The sequence below is a fragment of the Grammomys surdaster genome, unplaced genomic scaffold (genome assembly GCF_004785775.1).
Source record: "Grammomys surdaster isolate TR1022 unplaced genomic scaffold, NIH_TR_1.0 332510, whole genome shotgun sequence".
In the NCBI taxonomy this organism is placed as follows: domain Eukaryota; kingdom Metazoa; phylum Chordata; class Mammalia; order Rodentia; family Muridae; genus Grammomys; species Grammomys surdaster.
In genome coordinates this window covers 1-15,693 of record NW_021627737.1, presented here as the reverse complement: position 1 = coordinate 15,693, position 15,693 = coordinate 1, and the positions used below count along the sequence as shown (strand labels likewise).

Genomic DNA, 15,693 nt, shown 5'->3' with positions numbered 1-15,693 from the left:
AGGGCTCATGGGAAACAGGACTGGACAGTTTTACATAAAACCACATGATTTTGATGTACTTATGCATGATGGCAATATTCCCTAGCACTGAGGGGGAAAGGAAGTTGTTTTAGGCTAACCTGTACTACATGTGAAAGAACGGTGGCTCAGCAGCTGAGCACAGGCTACTCCTGAGAACCTGGGTTTAACTCTCAGCACTCAACTCCAGTCTCAGGATCTGAGGCTGTGCAGGCACAAAGCTCATAATGCACTGCAAAAACAAAACCGGATGAATGGGGTTAGGGTGTGGCTGGAAGCACTTCCCCTAGCCAGGAGGCAGGCCTTGTTCCCATCCTCAGCACTGCAAAGTAGCAAACTGAGAGCTGGGAGTGTGTGCAGTAATCTGGTTGGGCTGAGCTACGTGCAGTTCTCTGCAGTTACCTCATGTTTCCAAGATGAACTACCGTGTGAGCAAGCAAAAACGTGAACTCAGTGGATCTAAACAGATATACAAACTGGGTTGTTACAGACACACTTTCTTTTTTTTTTCCGAGACAGGGTTTCTCTGTGTAGCCCTGGCTGTCCTGGAACTCACTCTGTAGACCAGGCTGGCCTCGAACTCAGAAATCCACCTGCCTCTGCCTCCCAAGTGCTGGGAGTAAAGGCGTGCGCCACCACCGCCCGGCACAGACACACTTTGATATATATAGCAGGATGACTTCAATTTACTCAGCTGTGATACAACGGTCTGGGGGGCGTGGGCGTGGTTATTTTGGGTGAGATAGGGTTTCGCTGTACAGCTAGCAGTGGCTGGCCTCAAATTTACAGATCCATGGCTGGCTGCTACTAAAATTTCATACAAATTTTCTCAGGTCATTAAAAAATGCAAAGATTGTGAGCCTAGCCTTTAACAGCTGAGCCATCTCAGGCAAGTGGATTGCTGAGTTCAAGGCCAGCCTTGTCTACAGAGCAAGTTCCAGGACAGATAAGGATATACAGGGGAACCCTATCTCAGAAAACCAAAACTTAACCAGACACTGCGCTCTACTCAGGAGTTGTGCAGACACAGGCACCTGACCTGGCTTGTCGGCCAGCCTGAAGCTCTGGTTGCTCAGAAAACTAGGAGGCATTTCATTTTGTCCCTTAGTCTGTTGTGTCACTGTCCCCTAGCAAGGGTCTGCTCCTGAGATGTAGTCTTCTCTGACAGCCAACAACCATCACTTCGCTTTCCCAACAGACACTGTCCCAATATGGCGGCAGAAACTGGTGTCCCTAAAGTCACCCATGACTGTCATGTTAAGAGTCGAGCGCGCGTGGGCGCACACACATGCGCACACACACACACACACTTCCTTTGGAGAACAAAGGAAGCAAGAGTCTAGAGAGACAGCTCTGTAGAGTAAGGTGGGTTGAGGGGTCACTCCTCTGAGCAGGGAACAGGGAAGAGCCAGCAGTGACTCCTGCCTCTCCCTAAAGGGGGACGCAGGAACCTCCAGGGACCAAAACACAAGAGCTGCAATAAACAACCGCCTTTGTTTTCTCCGCACGCCAGTATGCTTTCACAGTATCTGGAGAGAGCACCCCTTATACCAAGTGCCAGGTGGGGTGTGGGAGTGCTGAATTGGGGTAACTCCAGTTAACTTCCAGAAGTGAGCAGGGACCAAAGCCTAAAATGGCAAAGAAAGTCACCAGATGCAGTCCTCTTGCCCAGGACTGGAGCCACGGATGCCATAGTCACCCTTAAGTGTCTTGACCTATGTCTTTTAACTACACCAGTCAGGGTCCTGGTGTCCTCCCATGCCTCCTGGACCAACACAGGTGATTGTTCTCATTCCATGGTGACAGCAACATCTTCCACGTCTCTGGGGACTGCACTCTGAAGCTCACGTCTGATTTCAGGGGACAGCTGTGGGTGGGGCTGCAGCCGAAGCAGTTCCAGGAGGGCCTCCTTCTGCTCTGTGGCCAGGTCAGCCTTGTAGCGCTGTGCTAGTGTCAGCAGGCACTGGTGCCAGAGCACGGGCAGCTGACGCGTCTCCGTCCGGAAGGCAAGAAAATGGAAGACCAGAGCGTCAAGCACCCGGTAGGGCAATGCATACTTCTTATCCAGCAGCAGGCGCAGGAAGATGCTGTTGGCCCCGCTGTATTCCATCTCAGCTATCTTCAGCATGGCTGCACTGAGAGGGAAGGTGGAATCATGGGAATTAGGCCACACCCATGAGAGTGGGAAGGTCCTCTCCCAAGACTGAGCCTTTCGCACAGCGTTCCCAAGGGGACCACCACAGGCTGCTTGTTTATTCATTACTATACTCGTGAGATCCTCTTTACCATCTGTGTCTGTCCGCCCACACCTCTGCTCTGGCTTGGACAGCAAGCACCTGCCATATTTAACTACAGAGCATGTCCAGATGTCTCACCACCCCCACCTTTTAGCACACTTATTTCCTAGATGTCCATTCACACAGTCAGTCAATTATTTACTGAGTACCTACTGTGTACCAGGCCCCTGGACCCTGCTCTTGAAGACCTACTGTCCTGCTGGAGTAATCAGACACCCAGTGGCATAGACAAGCCTCAGACTCGAGATTGGTACCCTCATGCCCACGTTCTAGCTCTATTCCCTGGCTCGCCGCTGACCAGTCCTCCTGCAGCTCACCACCGCTACCTGGAGTGCAGCACAGGGATGGAGCACTTGGTGAGGATGCTGCCCACGATGATGGCTTCTCGGAGAGTACAGGTGCCGGACTCACACAGCGGGATCAGGATTCCTAGGCAGAGTCAGATGCTTTCAGTCGGTGGTGAGTCACCTAGGACCACCAATGGGGTACGGCCGTTCACCAAGCCAGAGCTCCAGCCCCTCCGCTCTCCCTGGTTTCTGTGCTCTCACCTTTGAACCAGGCTCCGGGCTTGAACAGGGCCTTCTTGAGGGCCATGTAGAGGTGGAAGTTGAGTCGTTTGTATTCAGCGATGTCATCTCGGACTCGGGGAAGCAGGACAAGGTTGTAGAAGCGCTGAGCCATGCGCTCCTTCAGGTTAGAGGCAAAGATCCTAGCAAGGTGCAAGTTTCCAAGTCACAAGAGAGCCTGGCCCTGGCCCTTTAAGTATCACCATGGATGGTGGATTCGAGAATTTCAGAAAGGGTGTGTGGGACTTGTGTGCACACACATCCAGGTCAGCTTAAAGACAGCACAACTATAGATGTACCCAATCCAAGCACATACTATCTCTCTGTGTCATGTGTGCGTGCGCGCGTGTGCCTGTGTTTTGCCTGCATGTATGCCATGTGTGCCTATGCACAGTGTATGTGCCCGGTGCCCATGGAGGCCAGAAGAAAAATCAGATCTCCCGGAGCTGGAGATGTTGTGAGTCACCATGTGGGTGCTGGGAATCGAACCTAGATCCTCTAGATGAACAGGTGCTCTTAACAGCTGAGCCATCTCTCCAGCCCCTTGTGTTTTTCTTAAAATTGCTGTGGGTGGAGCCGCCCTGCGTGTATTAAGCTGGGCACCTTTAGCTAGTTTGTGCTGCTCAGGAGAATCAGAACTGTAAAGCTCCTCTCCCACAGCAGAGCTGTAACACGGAGCACGGACGTGAAGAGCCCCTCCCACTGACATGTATCTCAGGACTCGGTCACGAGAAACCCAAGAGCAAAGGAGAGCAATGGGCCAGTGCACGGCGACGGCGGCGGCAGAGCCTGAGCACCCCGCGCGCCCCACACCCTGCCACCCGGCCAGCTCTGCTACCTGGTGGCTTGATACATGGAGGCTGCAGTCCAGGCCTCAGGTTCAGTGATGTAGAGGATCTGCTCCCAGTTGGACAGTGCAGGGATGATCTTAAAGGCCTTGGGTAGTTTCCCACTGCGGTACTTACATAATACCTGGGGACGAGGGAAGCAAAATCACCAAACCATGCTCCAGGTCCTGGCCCCGTCACTGTCTCATGAACTGTGTCACTCATGTCCAGAACAATCCAGAAAGACCCATTCTCTAGGTGACCTCGTTTGGTGGACTTCCAGGGTCAGGAAGAGGCAGTGCAACAACCCAAGCCTGCCAGCTCTGCCCCAATCCTGTCCTTCTTCATAGTGGCTTATTGGGTGGGGGCCATGGATGAGAGCCCACTCCGAGTCAGGGTGCCCCACCATACACGCCCTCTTAGCTCTCACCTCCCGGACTCCTCTGTAGACTTCCAGGACCCGGGGATCCAGCTGGGGCATAGGGAAGCCCGACACCTCTGACATGACAGTCTCCACCTCCGTCTGCTTCTCAGTCAGCTTCTCCATAATGATGTCGGCCAGGGTGCGCCTGCGGAGATACAGGGAAAGAAGCGTAAAGGATTAGGGTCACTTTCCATGAAGCTGTAAAGTCCCCTCACCCTGTTTGTGTACTTTTTTGTTTCTGTTTTTGACACAGTGTTTCTGTGTGTAGCCCTGGCTGTCCTGGAACTGGCTCTGGAGACCAGGCTGACCTCAAACTCAGAGATCCCCCTGCCTCTGCCTCCTGAGTGCTGGACTTAATGGTATCACCACCACTGCCCGGCCCCTGTTTATTAAAAGAGAAAGCCAGTCGTGGTGGCAGAAGCCTTTAATCCCAATACTCGGGAGGCAGGCAGATCTTTGTGAGTTCAAGGCCAGTGTGGTGGTCGTCATAGGGAGATACAGGCCAGTCAGGAGTACACAATGAGACCCTGCCTCAAAGGGGAAAAAAAAAGAGTCACAAAACAGCCCCCCCAAAAATACAAGAATGCTTCACAAACTTGCACGACATCCTTGCACTGGGGCCAGACGATGGTCTGTCACTGTTCCAATTTTAGCATAAGTGATGCCAGAAGCGAGCACCGTGCAGTTCCCCCAGATGCTGACAAATCTCGATCCTGCTGGGATCACAGCCTCAGCTCTTCTCTACGTCCATTCAGCCACCACAAAGCGCTGCAGAGAGCACAGGGCCCGGATGTCTCTGCACTTGAGACAGAGCCAGCAGTAGCGGGGACATCAGGCACTTGGACTCTGAAGTCAGCCCTGGCTCTTCTATCCCCTGTATGATCTTGGCCTGTCACTTGACTCCTCTATGCCTCAGTTTCCTCATCTGTAAAGTGGCGACAGTAAAGAGACTACCCTGGACAGTCAGCTAAAGGGTAGTTGCATATGCCTGCACGCAGAACTCTCAAACAGAGCCAGCATGTACTGAGGGGTGCTACTTCAAGCACACCTAACACTGCTCGTAGAATGGAGAGCAACTTCTGAGTACAAGCTGGAGCTCTGTGCCAGGCAGTGGTGGCACACACCTTTGATCCCAGCACTCAGAAGGCAGAAGCAGGCGGATCTTTGTGAGTTCAAGGCCAGTCTAGTCAAAGTGAGTTCCAGGATGGTCAAGACTACACGAAGAAATCCTGTCTTGAAAAACCAAAGACAGACGAGATACAGATCACTGGAGCTCTGGCCTGTGGGTGCGCCGCACATCTCCATTACCTGCCGAGACTCCAGGTAGCTTCCTTCCTTCTTTCCGCTTACCGTACAAACGGTCCTAGGACCAACTGCATCCTTCTCAGCCTCTGTCAATTATCCCTCTAAGTGAGTAGCTGGGATCGGTGTCAGCTCACCAGGCTTGTGCAGACGCACACCCCACACACTGAGCCATCCTGCTGCCTTTGCCGTTTCAGCCTCTTTAAACAGAAGCTGTCAAATGAGGAGTTAAAATTACTGCCACCGTGGGCTGGAGAGCCGGCTCAACGGTTAAGATCTCTCGTAGAGAATGGGTTTGGTTCCCATCATCTACAGAGTCACTTGCAACCACCAGTAACTCCAGTTCTAGTTCTTCTGACCTTCACGGGTACTGGGCATGCACGAGATGTACATACATACAGGCAAAATACTCATACCCATAAAAGAAAGGAAAAAAAAGTTCTAAGAAAATTACCAATGTAGTAGGCTGTGGTGTGCTAACGGCATCTCCAGGGGCCGCTGATGTGACTTCAAATTGCCCCGTATTGGGGTGTCACTCACACAGTAATGCCTGACAAGGCATTACCCTGGGTTCTAGCTTCCAGCACAAGGGGAAAAAGTTTCTCTGCTGTCTTTTTCTGTGCCAGGCAGCACTGAATCTGAGACTTTGAAGACTTGGTCTGCATGACACTGGTGGCAGGTGCTTTTATTCCCCCACCCCGCGCAGGCCTGGGGACCTCAGAGGTCAGCAACTCACCTCAGCCCTCGAGGCTTTCCTCAGGGACAGGGTAAAATTTAAGTCTTTCAACTTCTAGTTTGGGAGTCTCACAGCACCTTCAGTGTGCCTTAGATAACACAGCCTAACCGCTGTGCTCCCAGAGACCTTAGCCTGGTTTCTGAAAATGCCAGCAGCCAGTGCTCAATAGTGTCCAGAGTCCCCATTTTCACCATCTTGTCACTTCCTTATAGCAAATTGCAGAAAACATTCTGCTAAACCTGTCAGGATCAAGAGCCACCACCAGGTACGAGCGCTGCCTGAGAGCCCTTTGGGGGACAGGCAGGCAGACGGCCCACATCCACACTTGGTGACCATTATCAGAGCTGTCAGACACCCTCCTGGGAGAGGGCTTTTCTTCTGTTCTCTGGACCCAACCTGCCCATCCCAGTACTATTAATGATAAGAGGCATACTACACCACACTCTGAAGGATAAACTGCTTGAGACCCTTTGCCCTAAACCCACTCTTCTCAACCAGGCCAGATCCATCTGCTCAAGAATCTGACCACAGGCAGCCTAAACAACTGCATGTCTGGAAGTAGCATTTATACTGCATAGGGATACGTTTGTGGTTCTACCTAGAGGTAGGTTTAACTCCCTGGGAACATTTGGCAATTCCTGGAATAACTTTTCACTATTGGTCTCAAGAGGGGAGGTGTCAGAGACAGCTGATAAAGATCCTTGGGTTCCAGCTTCCACACAGAAAGAGAGGCATTGGGCCCAAACACCGTGACTGAGAGCGAAAGCCCTGAATTAAAGACTAAGTTATGAGAGTAACGTACCAAGAATAAAAACCAGAATGGGTCCCTAACAAGGAACTGGGTGATCTAGAAGTTCTCTATCAGATGGATCAAGGGGAGATGTTTTGAATCTGGGTCACTCCCATTTAGGAGGCCACTGTTGGCAATGGTCAGACCAGCAGCTGTGGTCTCTGGGAACTTCCTACCAGGGTCCACTGTCCCAACCTTTAAGCCCTACCTGACAGGAGGGTTCTTGTTCATGAACATTTCAATGGCACGCTCATCTTCAGGGTCCACGACCACCTCTGCCTGGTGGTCCACCCCGGTCATTTTGGCCGCCTTCTCCAGGGTAGGCCATTCCTCATCTTCTTCATCTGATCCATCCTGTGGCACTCCCGGCCCTAAAAGAGGAAAGACAAGACAAAAGAGTCACGGTGAGCAGGGGCTTCTGAGTCAGTTTACCATTCCATGTACCGCACGCCCAGGGTGCAGAAAGGACACATGTGCACAGGGAAGGAGCAGGAAGAGTTACAGACTATCCTTTTGTTCCCAGAGATTTGGAGTCTTGAGACAAAATACAGCACAGGAAGCAAGAGATGATGATGGCAATAACGGACGGTATGTAACCCTCAGTGATCTAGAAGGATCTGTTCTATACTACACACGTGTAATCCAGACGACCTCAAGGAACAGGTACTATCGTTGTACCCAGTTCAAAGTGGGACAGAAAAGTTGATGCGCCCACAGTAGGCAGTTTGGGCCCTGACTTCCTACTATGTTGCTGGCACAGTAGAGCTGTACCATGTGCTAAAACTAAACCCACGGTAGAGGCAGTGTGTACCACTGGCACTCAGGTGAGTACGGAGGCTGACGAGGCTCCGCATCCTGGAAAGTGATGCTGTTAGAGTGTCGCGCGCTAAGGAGCTAGAGCCACAAGCAGGACCGTAGAGCCAGACAGGAAATGTAAAGCCCATCTGGAAGGCTCTCAAGGTTGGACACTGGCATCCAGACTCTGACCAACTGACTTAGGTGGTCAAGGATGACTCGGAGTTCCTTGTTCTCATGCCTCCACTTGCCAAGTGCTGGAATTACAAACACGAGCCACAGTGCTTAACTCTGAGCTCCTGCTGTGGGGATAACCTTGTGTTCTGTGTAAAGGTTGCCTTTGCATTATTCACACTGTAACAGCAGAGAGCCGAGTACAGCTGGCACTGTTGTTTTCACGAAGCATCATCCGTCTGGGGTGTTGTGTAAACACCTTCTCCAGCACCTTCCGACTGGTCTAATCAAGAGCTGACTGACCTATAGCAAAGCAGGAGCGTATAGATGGGACTTCCGGTCAGAGATAGGAACTCTGGGACAGAAGTGCTGGTACTGAGGAGTGGTAACGAGCCACATGGTTCAACATACAACAGTATAAATAATGGGTTAAGTTGTATGAGCTAGTTGGGAACAAGCCAGCTGAGGCCAAGCTTTCATAATTAATGAAAGGTCTCTGTGTCCTTGCTTGGGCGATAGGTGGGTCGGGACATTTCTGCCATATCCTGAGGTCTTGACCATGTAGCCTTGGCTGGGTGCTTCCTGAGTGCTGGGATTAAAGTCATATGCTAATACAACTGGCTGACTTTTGGAACACCACACATAGCTGGAAAGGCAGCTGAGAAAGAGCCTAATGAACCAAAGGAGTAGAAACACTGCGTAGCAACAGGTCGTCCGCTATGGAAGTGGATTAAGGGAGCACACGGAGCACCTACAGGGAGAGTCAAGGTTGTTGGGTTTTTTTTTTTTTTAGATTTATTTATTTTACTTTAAGTATGTGAGTGCTGAAGGCATGTATGTCCGTGCACAAGTGTGCCTGGTGTCTGATGAAATCAGAAGATGGCATCTGATCCCTTGTGATTGGAGTTACAGACAGCTGTAGCCTGCCATATGAATGCCAGAAACCAAACCCGGGTCTTCTGCAAGAACAACTGTTCTGAAGAGCTGAGGACCAATTCTTGAGAGTTTCCTGTTCTCTACACACATCATGCCACGCACATGCACACAAAGTACACGTTAAACAAAAGGAGAAAGTGCTATGAAACAAGTAGGGAAACGGAGCAATTAGGAGACAGAAGCTGACATCTGTGGGGTGTTTTGTTGTTGTTATTATTATTTGCTTTTTGTATATGAGTGAACCCTTTCATCATGGAGGCCATAAGTGAATCTTGACTGTTATTCTTCAGAAGCTGATGACCTTGGTTTTTTGTTTGTTTGTTTTTGTTTTTCGAGACAGAGTTTCTCTGTGTATCCCTGGCTGTCCTAGAACTCACTCTGTAGACCAGGCTGACCTCGAACTCAGAAATCCGCCTGCCTCTACCTCCCAAGTGCTGGGATTAAAGGCCTGCGCCACTACTGCCTGGCTTTTTTTTTTTTTTTGACCTTGTTTTTGAAACAGGGTCTGGCTGGGGACCTGGGGTTGGCTGATTAGGCTAGACTGGTTGCCCAGTGGGCCCAGAAGATCTGTCTTCAATACAGTAGCTCTGGGACTACGAGCTGCTGTGAGTGGAAGTCAGGGCCTCATGCTCTCAAAGCATGTACCTCACCAGCTGAATTATCTTATTCCCTCCCTAGTTTGTGGTCAGACCCGAAACAGAGACACTAGACAGGATGCCGTAGATTTCCAGCTGCTGAATGGACCACAGAACACAAATTAGGATGTTCCTGCCACCGCTGCGATTCAGGGGAGAGACTGGCAGCTTGAACAGGCGGTGTGTGAGGTTAATGGGAAGTGGCCTGGTTCTGGATATACTCTAAAGACAGCATCATCAGGACTTACTGTACAGTGAGAAAGAGGAGCCCTGGATTCTGCCTTGAGCAGTGGAAGGTTAACCCGCTAACAAACTCTGTGTAGCAAACAGAGAGCAGGCTTGGGGAGGAGGTCACGGCTTCTGTTTTGGATGCATTCTTACTAGAGACAGATACTAGTCTTCAACTTGGAGATCTCAGGTAGATCACTGGATATAAAGATGTGAGTTTTCTTGGAAGAACCAGGTGGAGAAAAAGCTGGAAGTAGCCATCAAACAGATGGCTTCAAAGTGAAGTTTACTGTCAGCGTCACAGAAGGAGCCAAAAGTTCAAGTCCTGCCGTGGTCACCCAGCAAGTACAAGTCCAGGTTGAACAACTTAAGGAGATCCGGTCTCATAGTTAAAGAAAAAGTTTTTTTTTTTTTTTTTGTTTTGTTTCTGAAACAGGGTTTCTCTGTATAGCCCTGGCTGTCCTGGAACTCACTCTGTAGACTAGGCTGGCCTCGTACTCAGAAATCCGCCTGCCTCTGCCTCCCAAGTGCTGAGATTAAAAGCGTGCGCCACCACTGCTTGGCTAAGAAAAAGTTTTTAAGAGAAGGTGTGCTGTCAAACACCTAGAATGTCACCACTTGGAAAACAGAGGCAAGATCAGGAGTTCAAGGTCATCCTCCCCTACAGAGAGTTTGAGGCCATCCTGGGTTCCATGACCCTTTACTTCAAAAAATCTAAAAGAAAGCAGAGAAGCTGCTGTAATCCTAAAGCCGTATTCAAATGTGTCCAATCTGCTTTTAGGACAAAGAAGATTAAGCAACTGGAGATCAACAGCAGTTCCCCCTCAGTGAGACAGGTAGCAAGCACCTACCCATCCATCTCTCCCCCTTGTTAGCTTCTAAACAATACTGTTTCCCTCCCCCATCGCTGGAACATTCCCCACTTGCTTTTCAGGTTTTAGTAGGACATGAAACTTGGTATACCCACCATATAGAATTAACGTCTTTGTTTAAATAAATAGAAATATAATTTTTCCCCTCTCTCTTGAGAGACAGGGCTCTACCACGTAGTTCAAGTTAATCTGGAATTTAACTACATAGCCAAGAAAGCCTTCTGCCTTGCTTCTCGAGTGCTGGGATTACATGAAAGCATCGCCGCTCCTGCCTGCCTGGAATATATAGCTTTAATTATCTTTTGAATGTGTGCCTTGAGCTAGACTTCAGGATAGACTTGAGGTGCTATCAGGAAGGACGAATATCTTATTTCTGTATCAGAACTGCCTAAAAAACAACGCAGTTCAAGCATATTACGCAGGCAGCCCACAAATACTTCAAACGCCCAGAGAATAAATAAATGCTAGAACTGGCTTGAGAAATCAATTTCTGTTGGCTTAACTCTGGGTTCCGGAACCCAGGAGTGGAAGTGAAGGACCACGAGGGAATGTAAAGCCGCCTACTCTTTTTAATTCCAGCCCAGTATTCTGATGAAGAGTGTTCGACGGGCCCAACCCACCGCTTCACTCACCCAGCCGCGTGGCGCGCTCTCGCGGTTTTGCTGGCCGATCTCCTGTCCCATGTTCAGTCTCGAGCTCCTCCTGCTGCTGCCGGGCTTGCTGCAAAATCCGTCTGCTCAGCCGGGGTCCCACATACTCTTCCTCCTCTTCGACCCCGTGTCCCCGCCGCTTTTCTCGGGTCCCCGCGCGCACTGCGTCCCCAGCCAGAATCTGGTCGGCCAGAGGTGCATGCCTCTCCTGATTTTTGGCAACACGTGTCACCTTTAATTTGGGCATTTTTGTCGAAAAACTTACCCACAAGATCTACACGTGTGAAGCCGGCTAAAAGCCGAGACTGCGCTTGCGCCTTGTATTCCGGTTTCCAAGAGGTCACTGAGAGATTACAGTGCCCCCCAGCGTTCGGAGGCCGGAAGTTCCTCATATGTCATTATCTCTAGAAGAGCTTCGGGACCTGGAGCAGGAATCCCCAAATTCTCAGGTAATCTCATTGAAAGAGGTAGATGTCCAAGTTACCTTTTCCAGAATTCATAAAGGTAGCCTAAGGCGTCCTGTCAACTCGCTGTATGTCTTGGGGGCGGAGCCGAGTCGATGACGTACTAGAAATGTCACCCCTGGGTATCCGGAGATGCCTTCCCTGTGGGCGTGTCGCCCTGGCGCTCAGTATTTACGCATTTCCGGAGGCCGGTCAACGACCGTTTCCTGTGTTTGGGGGGCTGCCGTTCGTGCTAAGGTCTGGATTCTCTGCGTTCGAGTGTTTGGAGGTGACACGTTTTGACCCTTCATCATGGGAGTGACATGGTAGGACTTGAAGGGCTTCTGTGGTGCGGAGCATGGGGTTGTGAAGGTGTCTGTGAGCCTGTAATGGCCCGGGGAAGGGGATTTTGACCGAGGTTCTCGGTTCCTCGGAGGCTGACCAAGATGTCCTCGGGTTGTGTGGATCAGGGGGCGCTGTGTGGAACTTCTCCCTTCCCAGACACACCCCTTTGGCAAATAGAGCACTTTATCCGAAGAACCCGCCAGGAGTTGTTGTACCTTCTTTTTCTTGGTACCTCTTCCTGTCCTTGAGGCCTTGTACTGTCGCTAGTAGGACCCAAAGTTTTTAATGTTTTAAGTCTCTCCGGGCGGTGGTGGCGCACGCCTTTAATCCCAGCACTTGGGAGGCAGAGGCAGGCGGATTTCTGTGTTCGAGGCCAGCCTGGTCTACAGAGTGAGTTCCAGGACAGGCAGGACTACATAGAGAAACCCTGTCTCTAAAAACCAACCAACCAACCAAACAAAAAAATGTTTTAAGTCTCACTTGAAAAAAAAAAGAGGCAGTTGGTAAGGTTTGGGCACCGTGCTTTTCTGGGTATTAGTTTCAAAGTACTAGGCCTCGGCACCTAAAATCTTGGGAGTGGTGCACTTCTTTCCAGTTTAAGCTTGGAGGACAGTGTTGGGGAAAGTCAGGGGCCACAGGTCTGCTCTGAGAAAGGAAGGCTCTCGCAGGCTTTTTAGGAACTGCAATAGGAGCAATAGGAGTGTCATCTGGGCCTTCTACCCTACCGTACCTACTGTAAAGAATGCCTGTCAGCAATGAAAATAGATCACATTAGAGTCATTGAGACCTACCATGCCCACCTTTATGGGCTGCGTAGCCCAGGCTAGTATGTAACTTGGAATCACCTGCCTCTGCCTCTTGCACCCTGGGATTACAGGAGTGCTCCACCAATGCCTGCCCTCCCTGAGTTCTTTGTGTAGAGAAAGCAGTCCCTGGGAAAAGGGCTCCTTGCTTATTAGTATCGGTTCAACTTTCTCAGAATCCCAGAATTTCTGTCATAGTATCAGTTTAGTAATTGGAACAGTTTTTTTAAGTAATGGTAGGGCTCTCCCTGAATAGATTTTTTCTAATTGATTGATCATAAATTAACATGAGAATTTTAAAACATTAGTTTAGAAAAAGCTTTGACATTTTCAAACATTTAAATACCGTCAGTGTTTTTTTTTTTTTAAATCACTGTTCAAGAAATAGGTCTCAGCCAAGTGCACTCCTATAATCCAAGCATATGGGAGGCTAAACAGCAGAAGGATTGCCTGCTGGAAATGTGAGGTCAGCTTGGGCTAACCAGGTCATCCATTTCAGGTCAGTATTGGCTTCAGTGTGAGCCCCCTGTCACCAGGTGTGGTGGCATATGCCTTTAGTCCCAGCACTCAGGAAGCAGAGGCAACCAGATCTCTGAGTTCAGAGCTAGCCTTGGCTTTGATCTATAGAGTGAGTTCCAGGACAGCCAGGGTTACACAGAGAAATCCTGTCTGGAAAACAAACAACAATACACACACACACACACACACACACACACACACACACATATATGCAGGTCACCACATCCCTAGGACAGTGGTTAAAAAACACAGCTGAGGAGCCAGGTTGCCTGGCTTTTGAGTCTTGGCTGTGCTGTCTGTAACTGTATGACCTTATACAGATTGTTTAGCTTTGGAGTTCAGTTTCCCTGTTTCCAGTAAGTTGATACAGGACAAGACCGTTCCTGGGGCCTTTGGGAGATTCAGTCAATCCATCTGAGGGATCATACCTTTGATCCCATCATTTGGGAGACAGAGGCAGGCAAATTTCTGTGAATTCCAGGCCAGCATAGTGAGTTCCAGGACAGACAGAGCTAGATAGTGAGGCCCTGTCTCAAAAAGTGAGCAGATTTAAAGACCTACAGACAAGCTGCATACAGAGCTTGCACATACCTGGTGTTTGACAATAATTATGTACCACTCCATGTTGAGGCTACAGTGTAAGGTGGAAACCTCAAAAATAATTGTTCTTACAAAGACTATTCTTTCTTTTTTTCAAGGCCTATACACCTGAAGCCTGCTTTCCTTTTGTTCTTAGTGCTGTTAATGGGACTCTGTGACTGTGGGAAAGTTCTGTCAGCAGTTTCCAGAACATCATCCACCAGCCTCCTGTGACACAGTATCTGACAAAGGCGTCTTATGATAGGCTCATTTTGTCTCACTGTTTGAGACCAAATAGCATCACAACACAGAAGGCATGGTGACAGGGGCATGAGGGGGCTGGTCACATTGTCAGGAAAGGGGGAGTGTTGTCCTACCCAGCAGTTTTATCCACTAATCCGTAGTTAATCACAGAATCTCACAGATATGATCAGGAGTTTAAGAACTAGGGCTCAGGCAAGTGTCCTGTAATTCCAGCACTTAAGAGACTGAGACTGGGTCACTGTAATAGTGAGGTTAGCTTGGCTTAATGGACTGAACTCAAGGTCATCTTTGGCTGCACTGTGGGAGACCTTGTATCCAGATAATCAGTGATTAATCATAATCAGCGATACACTATCAATCCCAGTCACTACAGCTCCGTGATACTGAGTGCGGTGTGGACTACCTAGGGTCATCACTTAAATGTTAACACATAGGCCTTTCTTGGGGAATGCTGGTGTGGGAAAGCTTATTACCCCAGTGTAAGACACTTGAGACCTGTCCTCTGCCTGTTAGAGGAACTCGTGGGGACTGTAGGCCTCTTCCTTTATCAAATATGATGGGTGGGGATCAGAGTTGTCTAAAATAACCCTTAGCCCTGTTGATTTGTTACCTGTCGGGAAATTGAGTGGCTTAGTCAGAAAATGTGTCTCTGGATCCTGCTGACTTGGGTTCTGTTTTTCAGTGTGTCCCAGATGCCTGTGGCTGAGGGCAAGAGTGTCCAGCAGACAGTGGAGCTCCTCACCAAGAAATTGGAGATGCTGGGAGCAGAGAAACAAGGAACGTTTTGTGTGGACTGTGAGACTTACCACACAGCTGCCTCCACCCTGGGCAGCCAAGGTCAGTAGATAGCTGTGAGCAGATGGTTGGAACCTGTCTTAGAGTTCCATGCATATTTATGTTAATGACATCTGTTTGCTTTTCTGCCAAGGGTAGCAGTCTTGAACAAGGCAGGATATGTTTGTGAACTCATTCATTCTTGGTCCATCTTAGACTATAAGTGGTCAGTTTGCAGTCTGACCATATTTGTTTGTTTACAGATTTGTTTTTATTTTTAAGTATATGTGTGTCAGTGTGCGTTTGTACACGCACTTGTGCCCCTGTGTATGGCTGTATACACAAAGGTGTGGGTGCTTATGGAGGCTTAGAGGTACCAGATCCCCTGGAGCTAGAGTACCTGCTATGGGTGCTGGGAACTAAACTTGGGTTCAAGGCCAGCCTGGGCTGGAGACTGCGAACCTTTGTTGGGAGACAAAATTGTACAGAGTAACAGGAAGCACTTTCTTCATTAAAGAATAGTGTTGGAGCTGAAGAGGCAGCTCGGCAGTTTAAAAGCACTGGCTGCTCTTCCAGAAGACCCGGGTTTGATTCCCAGTACCCCACATTTGATTCCCAGTTCCTCCTTCATACTCACATGGTCTTTAGCTGCTTTTGAAAAATGTCAAGGCTTGATACAGTGTGACCCAGGCATGTACTTACAGTGTGCAGACCTG

The 15,693-nt window shown here is 49.5% G+C and overlaps 1 protein-coding gene across 1 annotated transcript; it reads right to left on the bottom strand.

The window, feature by feature from the left end:
- Positions 1–1,493: 1,493 nt before the first annotated feature.
- On the bottom strand, positions 1,494–11,698 carry LOC114616545 (bystin). Its single transcript, XM_028761981.1, has 7 exons — positions 11,233–11,698; positions 7,169–7,331; positions 4,139–4,277; positions 3,720–3,853; positions 2,864–3,024; positions 2,642–2,744; positions 1,494–2,153 (listed from the first exon to the last, which is right to left on the bottom strand). Exons 1-7 carry the CDS (start codon positions 11,495–11,497, stop codon positions 1,808–1,810), a joined length of 1,311 nt encoding a protein of 436 aa, XP_028617814.1. The 5' UTR covers positions 11,498–11,698; the 3' UTR covers positions 1,494–1,807.
- Between the last annotated feature and the right edge of the window lie 3,995 nt (positions 11,699–15,693).

Bases quoted from the DNA above. Each gene is read 5' to 3' on its own strand.
- LOC114616545 (XM_028761981.1), bottom strand. From the start codon at position 11,497: ATGCCCAAATTAAAGGTGACACGTGTTGCCAAAAATCAGGAGAGGCAT. The intron at 3,854-4,138 runs GTGAGAGCTAAG...CCTCGTCCCCAG, and splicing joins TCTACAGAGGAGTCCGGGAG to GTATTATGTAAGTACCGCAG. The intron at 3,025-3,719 runs GTAGCAGAGCTG...GCACCTTGCTAG, and splicing joins TCCATGTATCAAGCCACCAG to GATCTTTGCCTCTAACCTGA.